The sequence below is a fragment of the Mirounga leonina genome, unplaced genomic scaffold (assembly GCF_011800145.1).
Source record: "Mirounga leonina isolate KUSES-001 unplaced genomic scaffold, KU_Mleo_1.0 Mir_200, whole genome shotgun sequence".
In the NCBI taxonomy this organism is placed as follows: Eukaryota; Metazoa; Chordata; class Mammalia; order Carnivora; family Phocidae; genus Mirounga; species Mirounga leonina.
This window is the reverse complement of record NW_023270503.1, coordinates 11,598,753-11,621,626: the sequence shown is the minus strand read 5'-3', so window position 1 is coordinate 11,621,626 and position 22,874 is coordinate 11,598,753. Positions and strand designations below refer to the sequence as shown.

General features: G+C 38.2%; 1 protein-coding gene across 3 annotated transcripts in view; it reads left to right on the top strand.

Moving 5' to 3' along the window:
• Positions 1-22,874, top strand: part of USP32 (ubiquitin specific peptidase 32) — a 216,770-nt gene that overhangs the window by 90,125 nt on the left and 103,771 nt on the right. For 2 of the 3 annotated variants that reach the window (XM_035026665.1, XM_035026664.1), the window contains exons 3-4: positions 17,663-17,768; positions 21,686-21,804. In XM_035026665.1, coding sequence (XP_034882556.1) covers positions 17,663-17,768; positions 21,686-21,804 — 225 coding nt within the window. The remainder of the gene's footprint in view (positions 1-17,662; positions 17,769-21,685; positions 21,805-22,874) is intronic. The other variant, XM_035026666.1, reaches the window with a different exon arrangement.

The window sequence follows — 22,874 nt, the reverse complement described above, 5'->3', positions numbered from 1 at the left end:
TTATTTATTTATTTATTTATTTATTTATTTATTTATTTATTTATTTAGCACATGTATGGGGGAAGGGGCAGAGGAAGAGGGAGAGGGGAAGCAGACTCCCCACTGAGCACAGAGCTGACATGGGGCTTGATCTCATGACCCTGAGATCATGACCTGAGCCAAAATCAAGAGTTGGATGCTCAACCAACTGAGCCACCCAGGCACCCATATGCTATTTCTTTTCTTTTTTTTTTTTTTTGTTAACGATTTTATTTATTTATTTGACAGACAGCGAGAGAGGGAACACAAGCAGAGGGAGTGGGAGAGAGAGAATCAGGCTTCCTGCTGAGCAGGGAGCCCAGTGCGAGGCTCGATCCCAGGACCCTGGGATCATGACTTGAGCTGAAGGCAGACGCTTAACGACTGAGCCACCCAGGCGCCCCCTGTATGTTATTTCTATTTAAGTTTTTGAGGAACCCCATACTATTTTTCACAGTGGCTGCAGCATTTTGCATTCCTACCAACAGTGCATGAGTGCTCCTTTTTCTCCACACCCTCCCCAATACCTGTTAATTCTTTTTCATAATAGCCATTCTGGCAGTTGTGGTATCTCATTGTGGTTTTGATTTGCATTTCCCTGATGATTAGTGATGTTGGGCCCAACGAGTTATTTAAGGGCTATCTTTGGGTTAGGTTTTGTTTGATTTTGCTAGTCAGTCTTTAAATTTTCTAAGTAACTCCATGACAATACAGACTTGGACTGGATGAGTGAGATAGGTCAGGACTCCAGTAAGTCACTTTGCTGGATCCTACTGAGCTGAGAGAGGGCAGAGAAGTATTTGGCATAAGATATATAGAATAAAATTTGCCATTTTAACCATTTTTAAGTACATTTCAGTGGCATTAATTGAATTCACAGTGTTATGGACATATCATTACTATTCTTTGTCTAAAATATTTTTATCACCCTAAAGAGAAGTTCTGTACCCATTAAGCAGTAATAGGCCTCCACCCAACTCCTTGCCTCACAGTCCACTTTCTGCCTCTTTGAATTTGCTTATTATAAATATTACATATAAATGGAATCATACAATATTTATCTTTTTGTGTACCTCATTTCACTTTACATAATGTTTTCAAGATCCATCCATGTTGTAGCATGTGTTAGAACTTCCTTTCTTTTTATGGCTGAATAGTATTTCATTGTAACTAGTAACTTAAGAATAGTTTTTTCCTCACAATATCCTTCTGTTTAACGTTTCTTTTACATTGTTAGAAGTTTTTTATCTTGCTAATTGTTGTATATTTTAAATTGATGTGACAAATCAGTTTGAAGATGTAGGATGTCTTGAATTCAATGAAATTTTTGTTTATGGTTCCACCCCATTTAAATTTGGGGGCATTGAAATAGTTTGGTATATGCCCCTGACCTAGTCCCAGTCTCATTTTCTAGCTTTAGAGGTGGCGGTGGAGCTGGAAGCCACTGGGGATTTTGGCATAGTATCACGATCCCAAAGTTTGTGCTACTAGAACCCCCAGTGGAAATCTTTTACCTCTTTTGAGTTGGAATTCACCTATTTGAATTGGGAAACTGGAACCTTTCCTTCTAGGCATATGAATAAGTCCTTTTCTCCTGCTGCTTCTTAACCATAGTTAATATGTTAATCTCATGCTGTTCTCCAGATGGAATTAGATTAGTGAACAGTAGGAGAATATTTTATTCTTTAATCACTATCATGCAGCATAAAATTGTATTAACTTAAGCAAAAAGGTCATAGCTTTCTTAGCTAAAATTTTCAAGCTTAATCTTGTTTTTCTATCCTTATATATACTGTTTTTAAGAAACTCTAAATACATTTTGCCTAAGGTGAATTTGATTTTATATTGTTACCTATTTTATTAGCCATTCCTCCCACTTCTGTCATTTATAAAATTAATACACATGCCTTCTATGTCAAATCCAAATCACTGATAAAAAGATGTTTAATAGGGATGCCTGGGTGGCTCAGTCAGTTAAGCATCTGCCTTTGGCTCAGGTCATGATCCCAGGGTTCTGGTATGGAGCCCCACATAGGGCTCCCTGCTCAGTGGGGAGCCTGCTTCTCCTTCTGCTCCCCCTGGTTGTGCTTCCCCCCACTCCGTGTGTCAAATAAATAAAATCTTAAAAAAAAAAAGATGTTTAATAGTTATAATAAAAATAAAGTCCAGTTAGGACTTCTTTAGAGTCTTTTTTCCAAAGAAGATACAGAATTCTTGGGATGCCTGGGTGACTCAGTTGGTTAGGCGACTGCCTTCAGCTCAGGTCATGATCCCAGGGTCCTGGGATTGAGTCCCACATCAGGTTCCTTGCTCAGTGGAGAGCCTGCTTCTCCCTCTGCCTTCTGATCCCCCTGCTTGTGCTCTCTCTGTCTCTGACAAATAAATAAAATCTTTTAAAAAAATAAAACAAACAGTAAAATAAACACTTAAAAGCAGAATTAAAAAAAGAAGATATAGAAATTTTAATCAATTTTTTTTGTGTTTATAATCACTCAGCCATATTTGCATGGCTCTAACTATAATTATTAAATCTACAGTTTACCATAATATCTAAAATATAATAATATGAGATCTTGTCAAATATTTGTCTAAGGAAAGTAAGCTTGCCTTTACTTTAATTCTTATTGGTTAATTTGATTACTGTACCATTTAAAATTTCTGGAACATGATCTTTGTCATAACATGGAATCTAATTAATTTTTTTGTAACTTCTAGGCTAACTTTGGGTTAGGCATACGAGGAAGTTGGTCTATTTTTTTTTTTTTTTTAAGATTTTATTTATTTATTTGACAGAGAGAGAAAGAGAGCACAAGCAGGGGGGAGAGGCAGGGAGAGGGAGAGGGAGAAACAGTCTCCCCGCTGAGCAGGAAGCCAGGTGGGGCTTGATCCCAGGACCCCAGGATCATGACCCGAGCTGAAGGCAAATGCCTAACCGACTGAGCCACACAGGTGCCCGGGGAGTTAGTTTATTTTTTATGTGATCTCTTAAAAGGTGTATAATTTAAAGATTCACTTTTATAGTGGTTTGAATTGAGCCCTTTTTCAAAGTAGTAGAAACATGTAAGAGTTGGTATATTTAATGATTAAAAGATTGCTTTATTCATTTGATTTACATTTCCGTAATGACTAAGATTTTGAGCATCTTTTCATGTGTTTATTGGTTATTTGTATATCTTCTTTGGAGAAATGTCTGTTTAAGTCATTTGCCCATCATAAGTCATTTGCCCATTATGTGTTTTCTGGTTTATAAAGTCTCCTAGTTTTTGTTTTTTCATTTGCTCATTAATTGGGTTGTCTTTTTGTTATTGAATATAGAATCCTAGGCTGTGTGCAGAAGTTTTTTTCTTCCTTTCAGCACTTCAAATGTGTTCCTTTTACTGTCTTCTGGCTTGTGTTGTTTCTGAAGTCAGTGATAATTTTTATTTTTGTTTTGCTGTATAATGTGTCCATTTTTTCCCCCCTCGGTGCTTTTAAAATTTTCATTTTTTTAAAAGATTTTAATTTATTTATTCGACAGAGAGAGACAGCGAGAGAGGGAACACAAGCAGGGGGAGTGGGAGAGGGAGAAGCAGGCTTCCCACTGAGCAGGGAGTCCAATGCGGGGCTCAGTCCCAGGACCCTGAGATCATGACCTGAGCTGAAGGCAGACGCTTAACGACTGAGCCACCCAGGCGCCCCCAAATTTTCATTGTTTTTCCATGAATTTATGATATGCCTTAGTTTGGTTTTCTGTATTTATCTTGTATGAGATTCTTTGAGAATCTTGGATCTGTGATTGAACTGGAGAGGTACTTTGCCACTATCTTTCAAATATATTTTCTGTCTCCCCTTCCTTTTTCTTGGCCTCCAATTACATGCATTCAAAAATGGTGATTATTCACATGACTGGACTCTGATTTTCTCTTTAATTTACTTTCCGTCTTTTCCCCACCCCCCACTTGTAACCCTTTTTCTTATTGTACTTCAGTTTGGATAGTTACAATTGTTCTGTCTTCAGGTTCACTGATCTTTTATTTGCCAATGTTAAGTATGCTGTTAAAGCTCTATAGTAAACTTTTTTCAGGTATTGTTATTTTCTTCACTTTGAAAATTAAATTTTTTCTTTTAAAATATGGTTTCAGGGGTTCCTGGGTGGCTCAATCTGTTAAGCGTCTGCCTTCAGCTCAGATCATGATTCCAGGGTCCTGGGATCGAGTCCTGCATTGGGCTCCCTGCTCAGCAAAGAACCTTCTTCTCCCTCTACCCCTTCCCCACTGCTTGTGTGCATGCATGCACACACGTGCTCGCCCTCCCCCTCTCAAATAAATAAAATACTTAAAAATTTTTGTAAAAATACATAGTTTCAGTTTTCATGTTCATATCTTCATTTAAATCCTTAACCTTATTTAATAGTTATTTTCAACTTCTTATATACCAGTTTTTGTCATCTCTGTCATTCTTTTGCCTGATTTTATTTCTGGTGATTGTTTACATTTTCTTCTTACGTCTAGTATTGTTTATATCTGCTGGATAATATAAATTTTTTAAAAAGATTTTATTCATTTGAGAGAGAGAGCATGAGCAAAGGGGAGAGGCAGAGGGGAGAGGGTGAAGCAGACTCCCCACTGAGCAGGAAGCCAGGCAGGGCTTGATCCCAGGACCCCAGGATCATGACCTGAGCTGAAGGCAGGTGCTTAACCAACTGAGCCACATAGGTGCCCTGGATATTTTAAATTTTTAAAGAAGATTTATATATTTTAGAGGGAGAGAGAGCATGGGGTGGAGGGGAGGGGGAGAGGCAGTGAGAAACCCAAGCCGACTCCACACTGAGCATGGAGCCTGCGGCTGGGCTTGATCCTACCACCCTGCAGACACAGCCTGAGCTGAAACCAAGAGTCGGAGGCTTAACCAGCTGTTCCACCCAGGCACCCCTAATTTTTTTTTTAAGATTTATTCATTTATTTTAGAGAGAGAGCACGTGCAAGCAGGGGAAGGGGCAGAGGAGGAGAGAATATCTTCAAGCAGACTCCCTGCTGAGTGCAGAACCCTACACTGGCTCAGTCTCATGATCCATGAGATCATGACCTGAGAGGAAACCAAGAGTCTGATGCTTAACTGACTGAGCCACCAGGCACCCCTCTAGTGGATATTATAAACTTTATGTCTTGAGTACTTGAGTTTTGTTGTCTTCATTTAAAGAGTGCTAGCTCTCTTTTATTCTAGCAACAGTGAAATTAGTTGCAGATTAGTCTAATTCTTCTGAGGCTTGTTTTAAATTTTTGTTATGTTGGGTCTTAAGTAGCCTTTACTCTAAATCTTTTTTAGTTCTAATAGTGAGGATTGATTCTTCTGGAGTCTCTTCTAAATGCACTGGATATTAATGGAGGTCTCTCTTCTGACTGGTCAACTTCATACGAGCTTTGGGTAGTATTCAGCTTCCCAATACCTGGTAGTTTTTCCTTAGTATTTGTTCTTTTTTTGTGTGTGGAATTTACATTATGCACCTGAATGTTATTTGGAACTTCAAGGGGTCCTTTTTGATTTTCTGAAGCTAAGTCTGACTATCTCATATTTCTGTATAGAATTTACAGAAAAGGAAAATTTGATTAGTATTATGAAATGCATTTGAAGTAAAGAAACATTTAGTTGGAATAGACTTTCTGCAAAGGCAGTAATGTAAACAGAAATACTTTTTATCTTTAAAAGGAAAAATCTTTTCAATACATATATATAGAATCAGAGTTTGCATTCGAATAGCAATATTTGAAATTTTATGGGTATTAAGTATATTTTATGTAAATGAATATTTCATGTTTTTATAGATTATGTACTGTAGGTCTTATTGTGTGCTTGGATTATTCTTTGAACTTTACCAACATAGAGTGTGACTCATTTTGTGTATTCATGTTATATATTTGTCATTAATTATATAAAGACAATTTTTAGGCATATAGGTTGGTAGAATCAGGGTCTTTGGGAAAATACGTTGTTTTGGTTTGTTTGTTTTTTTTACTTTGAGCTTTTTTTTTTAAAGATTTTATTTATTTACCTGACAGAGACACAGCGAGAGAGGGAATGCAAGCAGGGGGAGTGGGAGAGGGAGAAGCAGGCCTCCTGCGGAGCAGGGAGCCCGATGTGGGGCTCGATCCCAGGACTCTGAGATCATGACCTGAGCTGAAGGCAGACGCTTAACGACTGAGCCACCCAGGCGCCCCTTACTTTGAGCTTTTGTACCTTTTTTTTTTAATGCTGTGTGAGTCCGTATAGATGATGTTAACACTTTTGTAACAGATGTTTCCCTCAAAATAGTAGCTTGAGATAACACAAGGTTATTTTTCACTCATAAAAATTCTGTTGATGGAGTCAGGTGATTCTCTGTGACAGCTCCTTTGTGTGTTGGTTCAACTTTCCAGGCATTGTCAATTCTTACTGTGTTTTTGTTTATCAGAAGAAGCTTCTATAAATCACCAAGGTAGAGGTGGTCATGCCAGGGAGGGGTCTCTTGCCTGCAATTAGATATTTAGCCCAGAAGTGGTATATGTCATTCTGTCCTTAATCCTTTGGTCACAAATAGTCATATCAATTACAAGGAGCATGAAGAAATGTCTCCTTGCCTTATGCCCCAAAAGAAAGGAGAACTAGATTTGTGAGAGCATCAGAAGTCTCTTCTACAAATATCTAGGCCTAATATTTTCATGCTTTATACTCTCAATTTCCCTTTTGAAATTATCATTGGAATTACTTTCCTGTTCTTATTATTCTACCTTCTTGTTACCTTAGTTCAGCAATGCCCTTTAGGAAGGAGGATTGAAACATTGTTCATATTGAAACATTTAATCCATATAAAAATAAAGTGATTAGTTGACATAAGAAGGGAAAGATTACATGTATATGGGAGTATGAGTATAAATTCATGATGTATTTTCTAGCATAGTCCACTGAAAAGTCTGAGAAGCAATCACCAATACCCAATCAATAAGCACCCCCAGCACCTCTAATCAACTATTGTGCCACCCTGGCTCTTCTATACAAAATATATCTCAGGATGGCCAAATAGTTGCTTAGGGGAATTTTCTCACTATAGAAGTGTTCTAGCCAATTAACAAAAGAATGGCAGAATTATAATTACCAGCATTTTTTAACCTTTAGTGAATTTGTGAGTCTAGGCAGTGGCCATCAATGGCTACTAATGTCACAGAAAGAGAAATAAGCAGTCATTATGTGCCTCCTGATGGAGATACAATAGCATCAACTGGGAGATGGTTTTTGCCAAAAAATATAATCAGTTCGCTGGAACTGACTACCATTGCACAGGAAATACAGAGGACAGAATATGTAATCAGCAAAATGCAAACTTTGGGAAACTGCTCAGGACCAACATCTTGGTTTCTTCAGCAAGTAAATTGTGAGGAAAAAAAGACAGGGTTGGAAGGAGAGAGAAAGAAAATGTACATATAAAGAGACTTAAGAGTCTAGCAACCAGTTATATATTTTAGATCCTGATTTGAAGAAACAAGTTGAAAAAAATTATGAGACAGTTGAGGAAACTTGAATACTGACTAGATACTTTGTGATACTAAGGAATTTTTGTTAGTTCTCATGTCAGTCTGTTTGGACTGGTATAACCATATCATATTCTGAGTGACTTATAAACAACAGAAATTTGTTTCTCACAGTCCTGGAGTCTGGAAAATCCAAGGTAAGATGCCCACACAGGAGTGCCTGGGTGGCTCAGATGGTTAAGCTTCTGCCTTCGGCTCAGGTCATGATCTCCGGGTCCTGGGATCGAGCCCTACGTCAGGCTCCCGGCTCAGCGGGGAGTCTGCTTCTCCCTTTCTCTCTGCCTCTCCCCCTGTTCATGCTCTCTTTCTGTGTGTGTCTCAAATGAGTAGATAAAATCTTAAAAAAAAAAAAAAAAAAGATGCCCACACATGTAGAATCTGGTGAGGGCTTGCTTCCTGCTTCATAGATAACTCTCTTTCCCTGTGTCCCCTCTGTCACCTGTCTCACATGGTAGAAAGGACAAGGGAGCTTTCTCAGGCCTCTTTTGTAAGGATGACTAATCTCATTCATGAGGGCTCTACCCTCATTACCTAATCACCTCCCAAAGTGTCATACCCCACATTGGGATTCAAGAATTTGGGGGAGACAGGTTTGTTAAGTGGTAGTCCTAGTATGGTTATATTTTTAAAGTATCTTGTAATACATAATAAAATATTTACATATCACATTAAGAATAAACTGCATAGAGCTTTTTTTTTTAAAACACAGAATAAGGGCGCCTGGGTGGCTCAGTCGGTTAAGCGTCTGCCTTCGGCTCAGGTTGTGATCCCAGGGTCCTGGGATCGAGTCCCGCATTGGGCCCCCTGCTCTGTGGGGAGCCTGCTTCTCCCTCTCCTCCCCACTTGTGCTCTCTATCTCACTATCTCTGTCTGTCTCAAATAAATAAAATCTAAAAAAAAAAAAAATTTAAAAGACAGAATATGTTTGTTGTTGTCTAGGCATTTCCAGAAAAATCAGTTCTTCATTAACAAATTTAGAGCTGCTAAATTTGATGTGAGAAAATTGGTTTTGAGAGAAATAACATCTTCAGAAGAAAGCATAGAAAAATTTTGATATGGAGTAAAACTAGTTGATGAAGCAAATGTTCATTAAAAGTTTAAATGGAAAAGTATTGATCCTCACAAAAATTATGTAAAATGAAATGAAAATTGAAAACATAAATTTGGTTCTGTTGACTATTAATCAAGCAGTTTAAAAAGTGTAGTGGAGGGCGCCTGGGTGGCTCAGTTGGTTAAGCGACTGCCTTCGCCTCAGGTCATGATCCCGGAGTCCTGGGATCGAGTCCCACATCAGGCTCCCTGTTCAGCGGGGAGTCTGCTTCTCCCTCTGACCCTATCCCCTCTCATGCTGTTTCTCTCTCTCTCTCTCTCAAATAAATAAATAAATAAAAATTAAAAAAAAAAAGTGTAGTAGAGTTTACTTAGGAAACTTTCCAAGGCAAAAGTTATGAGCTCATTGATTCCGAATTAATTCTTACTAATTAACAAAGTGGAGTCAAGCTCTGGTTTCTATCTTCTGCCCTGAGAATAGCACTTCTCACACAGGAGCTGCTCTTTGGCCTGGGTCCTGGAATGAGAAGACATGTGACACCTGCATGGAATGGAGTGGAACTGAGGCTCAGGAAGTTAAGTGATTTGCCCAAGATCATATAGCTAATAAATTAATAAAGGCTGTGTTCAAACCCAGGTCTCTCTCACGTCAAATGCCATGAAACAGTGTGCATCACTTATTTTCCCCAAGGAATAGTGGAATATCCTTGTACCTTGTAGCCAAAAGACAGTGGAGGGAGAAGGACCAGGGCATAGAGCAGCAGTTAAAACATGGCACAACTTGGGCGCCTGGGTGGCTCAGTTGGTTAGGCAACTGCCTTCGGCTTGGGTCGTGGTCCTGGAGTCCTGGGATCAAGTCCTGCGTCGGGCTTCCTGCTCAGCGGGGAGTCTGCTTCTCCCTCTGACCCTCCCCCCTCTCATGCTCTCTCTATCTCAGTCTCTCTCTCAAATAAATAAATAAAATCTTAAAAAAAAAAAAAAAAAAAAACCATGGCACAACTTTTCCTTAAATCTGGAGACCTATGTACATCTGCCTGTTTTTAACCTTTTAACTATAGTCCAAGAATTCTTGGTATGTTACAGAATATAGAATAAGTCTTTCTCGTTTGTTTTTAAAGTCTTTCTCTTTTAAAATGCATATTAATTTCTTTTCTGAACTAATCATATTATTTACTGGGGTGATATCATTGCCTGAAAGGAGGCTAGTGAGATCATTACCACAAGCATCAATCTTCTTCTACATTAGTATAATAGTATGCCAAGTCTCAGTCTGGATATTTATGGCTACCAAATATTTAAGAAAATATGTTTCTGATTCTCCTTTATTTTTTAATAGCTACAGAAAATCACTAAAAAGATTTTTTTTTTTTTTTTAAGTAGGCTCCACGTGGAGCCTAACACAGGGCTCGAACTCACGGCCCTGCGATCAAGAATTGGACGCTTGACCAACTGAGCCATTGAGGCACACCCCAAGAGATTTTTAAATAAAGATCTTATAATGAGTTACAATAATAATAAACACTTATGTGCTTTTTAAAAGGTAGCATCAAAATATCCTTTCTACCCTGTGCACACCCACTCTCACCAATCCTAAAAGCAAAGCTGAGTAGTAATGAGCATGGCACTTAGTATTTCATAAGTGTTAAAACATTGTCAGTTGTAACATAACCATTGCTTTAAAAATAACTTTTTGGGGATAAAAAAAGATATTACACATTAGATGTGTTAGATGCATGATGATTTGTGAAACATTAATAAAAGGTGGAAAATACATATGCCTTAGAATTCAGGAAATAGGGTGATTTTCCTGGGCCTCTTTTCCTCATCTGTCAGATGAACTTTTGAACTTGGTAGTTTTGGATGGTTATTACTGTTCTTGTATTTTGGGAGTGAGGTTACCAGTACGTTCCAGCATTCCAACCAGATGTATTCAAAACAAAATCTTCTGTATTTTAGAAATACTTGCAAAACTGAAAATCCTATCTTACCCCAAATTCCTTGATTAACTTTACTCTCTTTGTATTAAAGTCAGGTAAGTGGTCAGAAATGAAGAGCCTACATCATTAAGTTAAAACGGGGAAAGGGGATGCCAAAGACATAGTGGTTATACATTGAGTTTGTGATCATTTGGAATTTTGTAGTTTAATTTTCAGTAGATTTCACCAAAACGGTTTCATCTTGCTGGTGATGGCTTTCATTTCATGTAATACTAAAGAATGTTTATAACCATATTATAGAACCATGAAGTGGTTAAGAGTTCAGTTTCAGGAACCTGTCTTGCCTAGTGTTTGAATCTTGACTCTGCCACCTCATTAATGTATGACTTTGGACAAGTTACTTACTCTTCTTGGGCTCTAGTTTTGCTCAGCCACAAAATGGGGACAACCAGTAATACCTTCCTCATGGAATCATCTTGAGGCTTAATACTGTTAAAGCACTGGGTGCCTGGGTGGCTCAGTTGGTTAAGTGACTGCCTTCGGCTCAGGTCATGATCCTGGAGTCCTGGGATCGAGTCCCGCATCGGGCTCCCTGCTCGGCAGGGAGTCTGCTTCTCCCTCTGACCCTCACCCCTCTCATGTGCTCTCTCTCATTCTCTCTCAAATAAATAAAATCTTTAAAAAAAAAAAAATACTGTTAAAGCACTTACCACAACAGTTGTATGGCACATAATAGGCATTTAAATGTTGGCTATTGTTTTTATTATTATAAAAATAATAATTTATTAATGGAGTTAATGTTGGGTTGAGGACTATAGTGCTGTGATTTAGTAAGTAGTTTCTTGCTGACTGGCAATATAAAGATCAAGATACATGATATACCATTGTACGTGTAGTATGCAACAGTATGTGTCCAGTTCCTTTCTCCCATCTGTGCTACTGTCATGTGTTTTAATTTTTTTTAAAAAGATTTTATTTATTGGGTGCCTGGGTGGCTCAGTTGGTTAAGCGACTGCCTTCGGCTCAGGTCATGATCCTGGAGTCCTGGGATCGAGTCCTGCATCGGGCTCCCTGCTCAGCAGGGAGTCTGCTTCTCCTTCTGACCCTCCCCCCTCTCATGCTCTCTCTCTATCTCATTCTCTCTCTCAAATAAATAAATAAAATCTTTTAAAAAAAGAGAGAGAGAGAAAAAAAAAGATTTTATTTATTTATTGTACAGAGAGAGTGAGAGAGTACAAGCAGGGGGAGTAGTAGAGGGAGAGGGAGAAGCAGACTTCCTGCTGAGCAGGGAGCCTGACGCAGGGCTCTATCCCAGGACCCTGAGATCATGACCTGAGCAGAAGGCAGACACTTAACCATCTGAGCCACCCAGGCCCGCCATGTGTTTTAATTTTACACATGCTATAAACACATTACATTTTTACTCCTATTCCTTTAAATGGCCAATTTATCTTTTAGAGCAATTAAAAATAAGGAAAAAACTACATTTCACATGTACCTTCATTTATGCCATTTCCTTTTCTTTTGTCTTTGTGTAGGTACATGTGTCTGGTTTGGTATTGTATTTCCTTTAGCCTAACCTACTTTTCTCCCCCTTTTTTGTGGTGCAGCTTTGCTGGTAATGACTTCTTTGTTTTTGTTTTCCTGAAAAAATCTATTTGACCTTTCTTTTTGAAAGATATTTTCTCTGAGTATAGGATTCTCAGTTTTTTCTTCTTAGTGTTGTAAACATGCCACTTCACTGTCTTCTGGCTTATGTAGTTTTTGATGAGAAATGTTTCTCTCAATATAGTATGTCTTTTTTCCTCTGTGTACCTTAAAGATTTTCTTTTTATCTTTGGTTTTGAGTAGTTTGAATATGATTTGTCTAGTTGGTTTTGGGGGGTTAGAGGTGTAATTTATCCTGCCTGTTCTCAGAACAACTTCTGTCTGTGGTTTTGTGTCTTTATTAGTTTTGGAAAATTCTCAGCATTATCTCTTCAGATATTTCTTCTGCTCCATTCTCTTTTACTTCTAAGATTTCAACTGCATGTGTGTTAAATCAATTGATTGTCCCACAGCTCTTAGATTTTCTGTTTTGTTCCTTCCTATCCACACATTTTTTCCCCTGTTTCATTTTGAACAGTCTCTTACTTGACTCTCTTGAGTTTATTGTTGAGCCATTCCAAAGCTTTTATTAACTCTCTGTTCCCGTTTTTCCTTTGTCAGGGTGGTTTTTTCCTTTCCTTCCTTGTGTAACTTATAATTTGTGGTTGAAAGATGGATGCATTATATACTGGACAGTACAGACTGAGGGAAATAGTATTTATGCCTGCCTAGATCTTTAGCATGAGTAGCTGAGTCAGTCTTGTCTGTGGTTGAGCTATATTTTGTATTGCTATGCTTACCCACAGTGCACTACAGACTTCAAATTCCAGTCTAGGGTTACCTTTTTTATTTATTTATTTATTTTTAAGATTTTATTTATTTGAGAGAGAGAGAGTGTGCAAGAGAGAATACAAGCAGGGTGAAGGGCAGAGGGAGAAGCAGACTCCCAGCTGAGCAGGGACGTGGGACTTGATCCCGGGACTCTGGGATTATGACCTGAGCCGAAGGCAGTCACTTAACCGACTGAGCCACCCAGGCGCCCCTCAGGTTACCTTTTTTAGGGTGGGATCTCATTTGCCAAAGGATTTTTCTTTCCTTTTCTTTTTTTGTTTTTTAAGATTTATTTATTTTTTTTGAGAGAGAGAGCACGTGCACAGAGGAAGAGAATCTCAAGCAGACTCCCTGCTGAGAGCTGAGCCTGACCCAGGGCTCGATCTCAGGACCCTGAGATCATGACCCATCCCATGACCCCGAGATCATGACCCAAGCCGAAATCAAGAGTTGGACGCTTAACTGACTGAGCCACCCAGGCGCCCCACCGGAGGATTTTTCTAATGTCTACTCTACCTTCAACTTTGGATCTCATTTTCTTAGTTGTTAAAGTACCTTAGAGAGTGTCTCCCTACTCTTCCCTTCCCAGCAGTAGACTGATGTTATTTATTACCTCAGTGTTTGCTAACACAATGGTGGTAATGGGTGTGGGTGCTAGGGCAGGGGACAGTCTGTTTTCCATTTTTCTGTTTCAGTTTTAGGCAGACAGTGTATCCCCAGAGACTTTCTCAGTGGTTCCACCTCTCTCCCAGGAGTTGGGGATCTCTAAAGGTCTAGGGCTATGATTTTTTCTACCCCTGCCTCAGGGATAGAGGGTTTTTTCTGTTACCTTCCTTCAGTTTATGCAGGGGCCAACTAAAAATAGTTACTCCATAAAGTATATCTATTAAGATTTTTTTTAATGTTTTTTATGTTCTGAACTGAAGCCATCTCCCTAGGCTAGTTTTTGCTAGACTTTTCTATCAGTGGCACCAGAGATGCAAAGTTTTTGGCATCAAGTGTGTTATTAAATATATTTATAAATATCACTTAATAAATAATGTATTTTCATTTTTTATATTGATTCTAAGTTTTATTTCTTTAATTCTTTTTTTACTGAAGTATAATTGATATCCAATGTTAAATTAGTTTCAGGTGTACAACATAGTGATTTAACTTCTCTATTCATCATGGTATGCTCAGCACAAGTGTAACTACCATCCGTCACCATACAGTACTATTACAGTACAATTGACTGTATTTCCTATGCTGTACCTTTTATCCCTGTGACTTATTAATTCTATAACTGGAAGCCTGTATCTCCCACTCCCCTTCACCCATTTTGCCTGTCCTCCCCTGCCCCTCTGGCAGCCATCAGTTTTTCTGTATCTATGGGTCTGTTTCTTCTTTTTGTTTGTTTATTCATTTGTTTTGTTTTTTAGATTCCACATATAAGTGAAATCATTGTCTTTCTCTGTCTTGACTTATCTCACTTGGCATAATAACTTCTAGGTCCATCCGTGTTGTTGCAGTTGTCAAGATCTCATCCCTTTTGTATGGCTGAGTAATATTCCTGTGTGTGTGTGTGTGTGTGTATACATACACGTGTACACACACATCTTCTTTATCCATTCATCTATCAGTGGACACTTGAGTTACTTCCATATCTTGGCCATTATAAATAATGCTGCAGTAAGCATAGGGGTGCATATATCTTTTCAAATTAGTGTTTTCATTTTCTTTGGGTAAATAGTCAGTAGTGGAATTACTGGATCATATAGTATTTCTATTTTTGATATTTTGAGGAACCTCCGTACCCTTTTCTACAGGGGCTGCACAATTTATAATTCCACCAACAGTGTATAAGGGCTCCCTTTTTCTCCAATCCTCACCAACACTTGTTATTTTTTGTGTTTTTGATTCTAGCCATTCTGATAAGTGTAAGGTGATACCTCATTGTGGTTTTGATTTGCACTTCCCTGATGATTACTGATACCGAGCATCTTTTCATGTGTCTGTTGGCTATCTGTATGTCTCCTTGGAAAAAATGCCTATTCAGATCCTCTGCCCTTTTTTTTTTTTTTTAAAGTAGCTCCATGCCCAGCACAGAGCCCAGCCTGTGGGGCTTGAACTCAACAACCCTGAGATCAAGACCTGAGCTGAGATCAAGAATCACGTGCTTAACTGACTGAGCCACCCTGGTGCCCCATGTCCATTTAAAAATCAGATTATTTGTTTTTTTGGTGTTGAATTGTGTAAGTTCTTTATATATTTTAGATATTAACCCCTTATCGGATATATTATTTTTCGAATATCTTTTCACATTCAGTAGATTGCCTTTTCATTTTGTTGATGGTTTCCATCACTATGCAAAAGATTTTTTATTTTGGTGTAGTCCCAATAGTTTTATTTTTGCTTTTGTTTCCATTTTACCTAGAAAAATGTTAACAACAGCTGATGTCAAAGAAATTACTGCCTATGTTTTCTTCTAGGAGTTTTATGGTTTGATGTCTCACATATAAATCTTGATTCCATTTTGATTTTATTTTTGTGTTTTGTATAAACAGGTGGTCTAGTTTCCCAGACCTGTCCAGTTTTCCCAGCACCATTTATTGAAGAGACTTTCATTTTCTCATTGTATATTCTTGCCTCTTTTGTCATAGATTAATTGACCATATAAGTATGTGTTTATTTCTGGGCTGTTTATTCTGTTCCATTGATTTATATGTCTGTTTTTATGACAATATTATGCTGTATTGATTACTGTAGGTTTGTAGTAAATCTTGAAATCTGGGAGTTGCAGCTTTGTTGTTCTTTCTCAAGATTGCTTTGACTATTGGGGGGGTGTCTTTTGTGGTTCCATGCAAATTTTAATATTGTTTGTTGTAGTTCTTTGAAAAATGATGTTGGTATTTTAGTAGGAGTTGCATTGAATCTATAGATTCCTTTGGGTTTCAACTATTCTTTAATCATGCATTTTATTGACAAAAATTCTGCATGGCAAATACTAGGTCAGTTTGTTTTAAAGAACATGGCGCTTCTGACACCAGTTGTGTGGGGTTTTCCCCTTTATCAGTCAATTTTTCAACTCTCTGGACACCACTTGGATGTCCTACAATTCAATTCAATTCTGATACTAAGTACCTGGAATTAGTGCAGACCTCACAGGTCTGGTCCTGGACCTCTGGTACTTCTGACCAATTGGCTGTAAATCTAGGGTTCCTGTGACCCCCTCTATGGGTTCAATAATTTGCTAGAATGGCTCACAGAACTCAGGAAGACACTTTAATTACTATTACCAGTTTATTTTATTTATTTTATTTTTTTTTTTTTAAAGATTTTATTTATTTGACAAAGAGAGACACAGTGAGAGAGGGAACACAAGCAGGGGGAGTGGGAGAGGGAGAAGCAGACTTCCCGCAGAGCAGGGAGCCCGATGTGGAGCTCGATCCCAGGACCCTGGGATCATGACCTGAGCCGAAGGCAGACGCTTAACGGCTGAGCCACCCAGGTGCCCCATTACCAGTTTATTTTAAAGACTACAACTCAATAACAGCCAAATGGAAAGAGAGGCTAACGGTGGCGGCAACAAGGGATGTGGATGGGCAGGGAGGGAGATGGTATGCAGAACTTCGATGCCATCTCTGGGTGCTCCACCCTTCTAGCACCTTGATGTGTTCACCAACCTGGAAGCTCTCCAAACCCCGTGGTTTAAGGGTTTTTAATGGAAGTTCCATTATGTAGGCATGGTTGATTAAATAATTGGCTATTGATTGGCTATTGGTGATTAACTCAGTTTCAGGCCCCTTTCCCCTTCCTGGAGACAGGGGAGAGATGCTGAATATTTCAATCCTCTAATCACATCTTTTCCTCTGATTGGTAGGCTTACATTCTGAAGCTTTGTAAAGGCCCACCAGAAGTCACCTCATTAGCATATGAATTAAAGGGGCTTATTAGATGAATAACAAAAGATGCTCCTTTCACCTACATCACTAAGGATTTTTAGAAGCTCTTGTATCAGGAACCTGGAAGAAGACCAAATATGTATTTCTTCTTATATCACAATATCACCCTAGGCACTCAAAAAATTGTCAAATGAATGAATTCATGTGATTGTTGTTGCTGTCCCTTTCTTATGTGTAGCTTTTTTTCTTTATTTTTGATCATTTTAATACTCATTTCTAAGAGTGTAAAAAATGTCTTTTGTGGTCTTCTATATACTTTACTTTTTAAAAATTGAACATACAACGTAAATTTGAGACATACATGTTAATTTGATACATTTATATATTGTAATATGATTGCCATTCCATTTCTGAACTTTCACTTAAGAGAATGTCCATCTTTCAAATCAAAATGTGTGTAAGTTTTACAGAGGATGAAGGAAATTCTGTAATTATACAAAATTCTTATCACATTATTGGGGCTTTTGAAGGGGAGGACCTTTATCTTCTTTGGCCTTGATAAGGACTGCAAAGAGAAAGAATATTCAGTGTGTGAGCCAGTGATATATGTACTTTAGAATAGATACAGTGTATTTTTGGCTGAGTGCAATAACAAGATGTGTAAGAGGAGGAAGAGGGAGAAACTTAACATCATTTCACTAAGGTTTACCAAAGCCTTATTTGGAGATGGAGACAAGATTTGTTAAAGGTGATATCAGCCTCAAATTCCTCAACAACTAAAACATCTAACGTTGGCTTTATCATTTTCTCCTAGGTGATTTACTGTTCTTTTGGTGGAACATCCAAAGGACTGCACTTCAATAACTTAATAGTTGGACTTGTCCTTCTTACAAGAGGCAGAGATGAAGAGAAAGCAAAATGTAAGTACTTTTATTATCTGAAAATGATAATACTACATTTGTATGCAGAATAATTTACCTGAAAAATCTTTTTTTTTTTAAGATTTTATTTATTTGACAGAGACAGCAAGAAAGGGAACACAAGCAGGGGGAGTGGGAGAGGGAGAAGCAGGCCTCCTGCTGAGCAGGGAGCCTTATGCAGGGCTCAATCCCAGGACCCTAGATCATGACCTGAGCCGAAGGCAGGCGCTTAATGACTGAGTCACCCAGGCGCCCCTTACCTGAAAATTCTTGATGACAGTCAAAGCATTTGAGTTAATATTTCTCCAAAGAAAATATACAAGTGGCCAATAAGCACTTGAAAAAACGCTCCACATGATCAGGTATTAGGGAAATACACATTAAAATTAGAGTGAGATACCACGGCATATCTACCAGGATGGCTGAAATAAAAAAGACAGATTAGGATTGGTGAGGATGGAAAAGTTGCAAACCTTATACATTGCTGCTGGGAGTGTAAAATAGTACTGTCACTTTTGGAAAACTGTTAGGTAGTTCTTCAAATTGTTCTTTTTTTTTTTTTTTTAAGATTTTATTTATTTATTTGACAGAGAGAGACACAGCGAGAGAGGGAACACAAGCAGGGGGAGTGTGAGAGGGAGAAGCAGGCCTCCCGCCCAGCAAGGAGCCTGATGCGGGGCTCTATCCCAGGACCCTGGGATCATGACCTGAGCCGAAGGCAGACACTTAATGACTGAGCCACCCAGGCGCCCCAGTTCTTCAAATTGTTAAATATTGAGTTATCATAGGACCTGGCAATTCCACTCCTATGTATATATCCCAGAAAATTAAAAACGTGTTCATTAAAAAAATATGCATGAGTATTCATAGAAGCACTGTGCATAATAGTCACAAGATGGAAACAACCCTAGTGTCCATCAACTTATACGTTCAACATAAACAAAATGTGTATGTCCATATAATAAATTACTGCTTGACAATAAAAAGGAATAAAGTACAAATAAATGCTGCAATATGTGAACCTGAAAATATGTTGGAAGTCATAAATGCCAGTCAAAGTAGGCCACATAGTATGTAATTCCATTTATATGAAATGTCTGGATTAAGCAAATCCTTAGGCACAGTAGATTAGTGATTGTCAGAGGCTGGTGGAGGAGAGGAAAAATGGAGAACAACTGCTAATAAAGGTGGGTTTCTTTTTGGGATGAAAGTTTTATTGAAAATTTCCCAGGGGAGGGGCGCCTGAGTGGCTCAGTGAGTTAAACTTCTGCTTTCAGCTCAGGTCATGATCACGGGGTTCTGGGATCGAGTCCTGCATCGGGCTCCCTGCTGAGCTTCTCTCTCTGCCCTTCCCCAGGCTTGTGCTCTCTCCTCTTTTGCTCACTCTGTCTTTCAAATAAATAAATAAATAAATAAAATCCTTAAAAAAGAGGAAAATTTCCCAGGGGAAGTAAAGGCAAGTGTTTCTGTTACATAGGATATATATCACTTTGCTCCAAAAATTCCTAGGTTTTTGTCCTTGGCCACTGGATGTTGGGTCTTTCTCTCTTCCTTCTTCCTTTTCTAACCTGCCTTCTGACTGCTTCCCCGAAATCTCTCAGAATCTTCTCTCTTACCCCTGAATTTAGACTGTTTTTTTTTAATCTTTTTCCTTTTTTATAGTTTTATTGAGGTGTAATTGACTTAAAATGCACATATAAAAAGTGTAGATTTTGATATGTTTCGACACATATGTGTACCCACATTATCACAGTTAAGATATTGAATGTATCCTTAAACCCAATTGGAATTTCACTGTGATCCTGGTTTTTCAAATTAGCATCCCTCTACCAACAAATAGTGTGGCTCCAGGCAGCCGGTAATTAAAAATAATATTTTGGGAGGGTCACAAACATAAACGTATATTTAAATGTTTGGGTTTTTTTTTAAGATTTTATTTATTTATTTGAGAGAGAGAAAAAGAGCACAGAAGCAGTGGGGAGAGGGAGAAGGAGAAGCAGGCTCCCCTTTGAGTAGAGAGCCCAATGCGGGGCTTGATCCCAGGACCCCAGGATCATGCCCTGAGCTGAAGGCAGATGCTTAACTGACTGAGCTACACACCCAGGCGCCCCTCTTTATTTTTATTATACTGTTGTATTAGTTTTCTAGGGCTGCCCTAACAAAGTACTGCAGACTTTCATAAGTGGCATAAAACAACAGAAACTTACTGTCTTACAGTTCTGGAAACTAGAAGTCCAAATTGAAGATGTTGGCAGGGCCCTGCTCCCTCTGAAACCTATAGAGAAGAATGCCTCCTTCCTAACTTCTGGTGGTGTCGTCCTTGATGTTCCTTGGCTTGTAACTCCATTACTCCAATTTCTGATTGTGTTTTGTCTTCTCTTCTTATAATCAGTCATATTGGGTTAGAGCCCACCCTGATGACCTCATCTTAACTCGATTACATTTGCGAAGACCCTGTTCCAAATAGGGTCATATTTGTGGATACTGGGGTTAGGACTTTACCATCTTTGGTGGGGAACACAGTTCAACCCATAACAGGTGGTCAAAGCATTCCAGCAAATACTCCCTCTGAGGAAATCCGTTATGGGATGGAGGAAGGCAGGCAGGGGAACCTGCTGGGCCTTCAGAGGGATGGAACGTCTCTTCTATCTTTCTGTCTTCTATCTTTCCAAATAAGGTCCCATTCACAAGTACCTGGTGGTTGGGTTTCAACATATCTTTTTGGGAGATGCAGTTCAATCCGTAACAGCAATATTTCAAACATACATATAATATGTACATCCACCCAGCTTTATTATTTCTTAACATTATATCATATTTGTTCTGGATCTTATTTTTTAGGAAATAAAATAATACAGCCAAGGTGTGGCGCTCTCTCTCTGTATCTCTTCATGGTTCTGTCCCCATTCTTCCCTTCACAGAGGTAACCACTCTCATGAATATAGTGATTTTTCATTCCTCATATAGGTCTTTATACATTTATGATGTTTTATATACCCTTAAACATATCTTCACCTGTTTTGCAGATTTTAAACTTTTTAAGTAAATGGTATATGGTACAGATTATTTTGCAGTTTGCTTTTTCCCTGAATATTTTTGGTACTTATCCATCTTGAAACACTTAGTTCCTTTATTCTAACTGCTATATAGTATTTCATTGTGTGTGTATATCTCAGTTTACCTATTTTCTTATTGATAGACATTTATCTTTTTTTTCCCTAAGTTTTGCTATTACTAATAATACTCCAGTAAACATTGTTGTATCTCATGCATATGTATGAAATTTTCTCGAGGGTGGAAGTTGAGTTGCTTAGAATCTGAATTTCTAGCATATATCACCTTTGCTAGATTTGGCCAAGTTACTCTCTAAAGTGGTTGCAATAATTCATACTTTTTTTTTTTTTTTAAGATTTTATTTATTTATTTGTCAGAGAAGAGAGAGAGAGAGAGCGCAAGTACAAGCAGGGGAAGCTGCAGGCAGAGGGAGAAGCAGGCTCCCTGCTGAGCAAGGAGCCCGATGTAGGACTCGATCCCAGAACACCAGGATCATGACCTGAGCTGAAGGCAGCCATTTAACCGACTGAGCCACCCAGGCACCCCAATAATTCATACTCTTATTAACAGTGTATAATAGTTCCTGTTTCTCCCAATTTATTGCTGACACTTTGTGTTGTCACACCTAAACATTTTTGCAAATTTGGTGTGTTTGAAAAGCTATCCCACTGCTGTTTTAATTTGTATTGCTGGTTTTCATTTTCTTTCTTTCTTTCTTTTTTTTTGAATAACTTAAATTATATATTTATAAAGTGTTTGGCACTAGTAATCACTCAGTAATATTTACCTCTCTCTTCCTTCCCTACTTCTACCAAGGTATATTTAATCTATGGTAAGTTTAATTTATTCTTTCTTTCTCCTAGACATTTTTAGTCTTTTTGCAAGTGAATCTGGGAGTTATGTTGTACGGGAAGAAATGGAAAGAATGCTCCATGTGGTGGATGGTAAAGTCCCAGATACACTCAGGAAGTGTTTCTCAGAGGTATATTTAAAGATTTACATTTCATCCCTACCTATTACAAAGTATTAACTCTTAGATGTTTATGTGCAGCATATTCTTGACATTTTTGTTTTTAATGGTTGATGTTTCAACTATTTATGTGCTGTGCTTAAAGGTCCATAACACTTATTACTGCTATATTTGTGAATCTGAAAATTCCCAATTCTACTTAAAAGGCAAGTGTCTGTACTTATGGTATAATGAAACACACTCTCACATTCTTACACCAACACACACTGGTGATCCTGCAGGAAGCTGAGCATAGCTCACATTGTAGTTTCATTGCTTTTCATTGTATAAATGGCCTTGAGTCATTCTGTGACTCTGGGACCCATCAAGGCTTATTTTATCATTTATTTGACTTAGCTGATTTGCATAGTGAAATATTTAGGTCTGAAAAATCTGTCATTTTTTTCTGTTTTCATAAATAATAATTTTCATTGTAGAAAACTTAAACAATAAAAAAATGCATATCTTTAACAGAGAAAACTCTTTTTTTTCTTCCTTTTCATAGGTCTGCTAATATGGGAAAAGTCCCTAGAGATGGTAGAGTAAAAACCCTTTTAGAATTTTCTGATCCTTTCCTGCAGTGAACTCAGTGCTGCATGATTTCTTACAGGTGGCTGTTTGACCTACTTGCATTTCACAGATATGACAGTTCCTTACTGCTCATAGTTTTATTCAGTTTAGTTTAGTCACCTTCCTAACTGTATAGGGACTGATGGTCTGTACTCCAGCCATATGCATATATTTGGTTCTAACGTCTCTTTGGACCCTCTAGCTTTTCATTATTCTGTCTTTGAGTTTCTTCTGTGTTGATAGCACCTGGGGATTTCCCTTTCTTGCTTTGAGCTTGCCTGTATGGTTTTTGGTAGTGGTTATGGTGTTACATTTTACTCAGCATTTCTGTGTGTTTGGTACAAAAGGATTGGCTTCCTACATTTTTGCTTCTGACATATTGACTGGAAGTTGCTGTGATAGTATTTCAGTACTTCAAGACAAACTAAGCTATGGTTTTTCTCTCCAGTAACAAATATTGTCTGGTCAAAAAA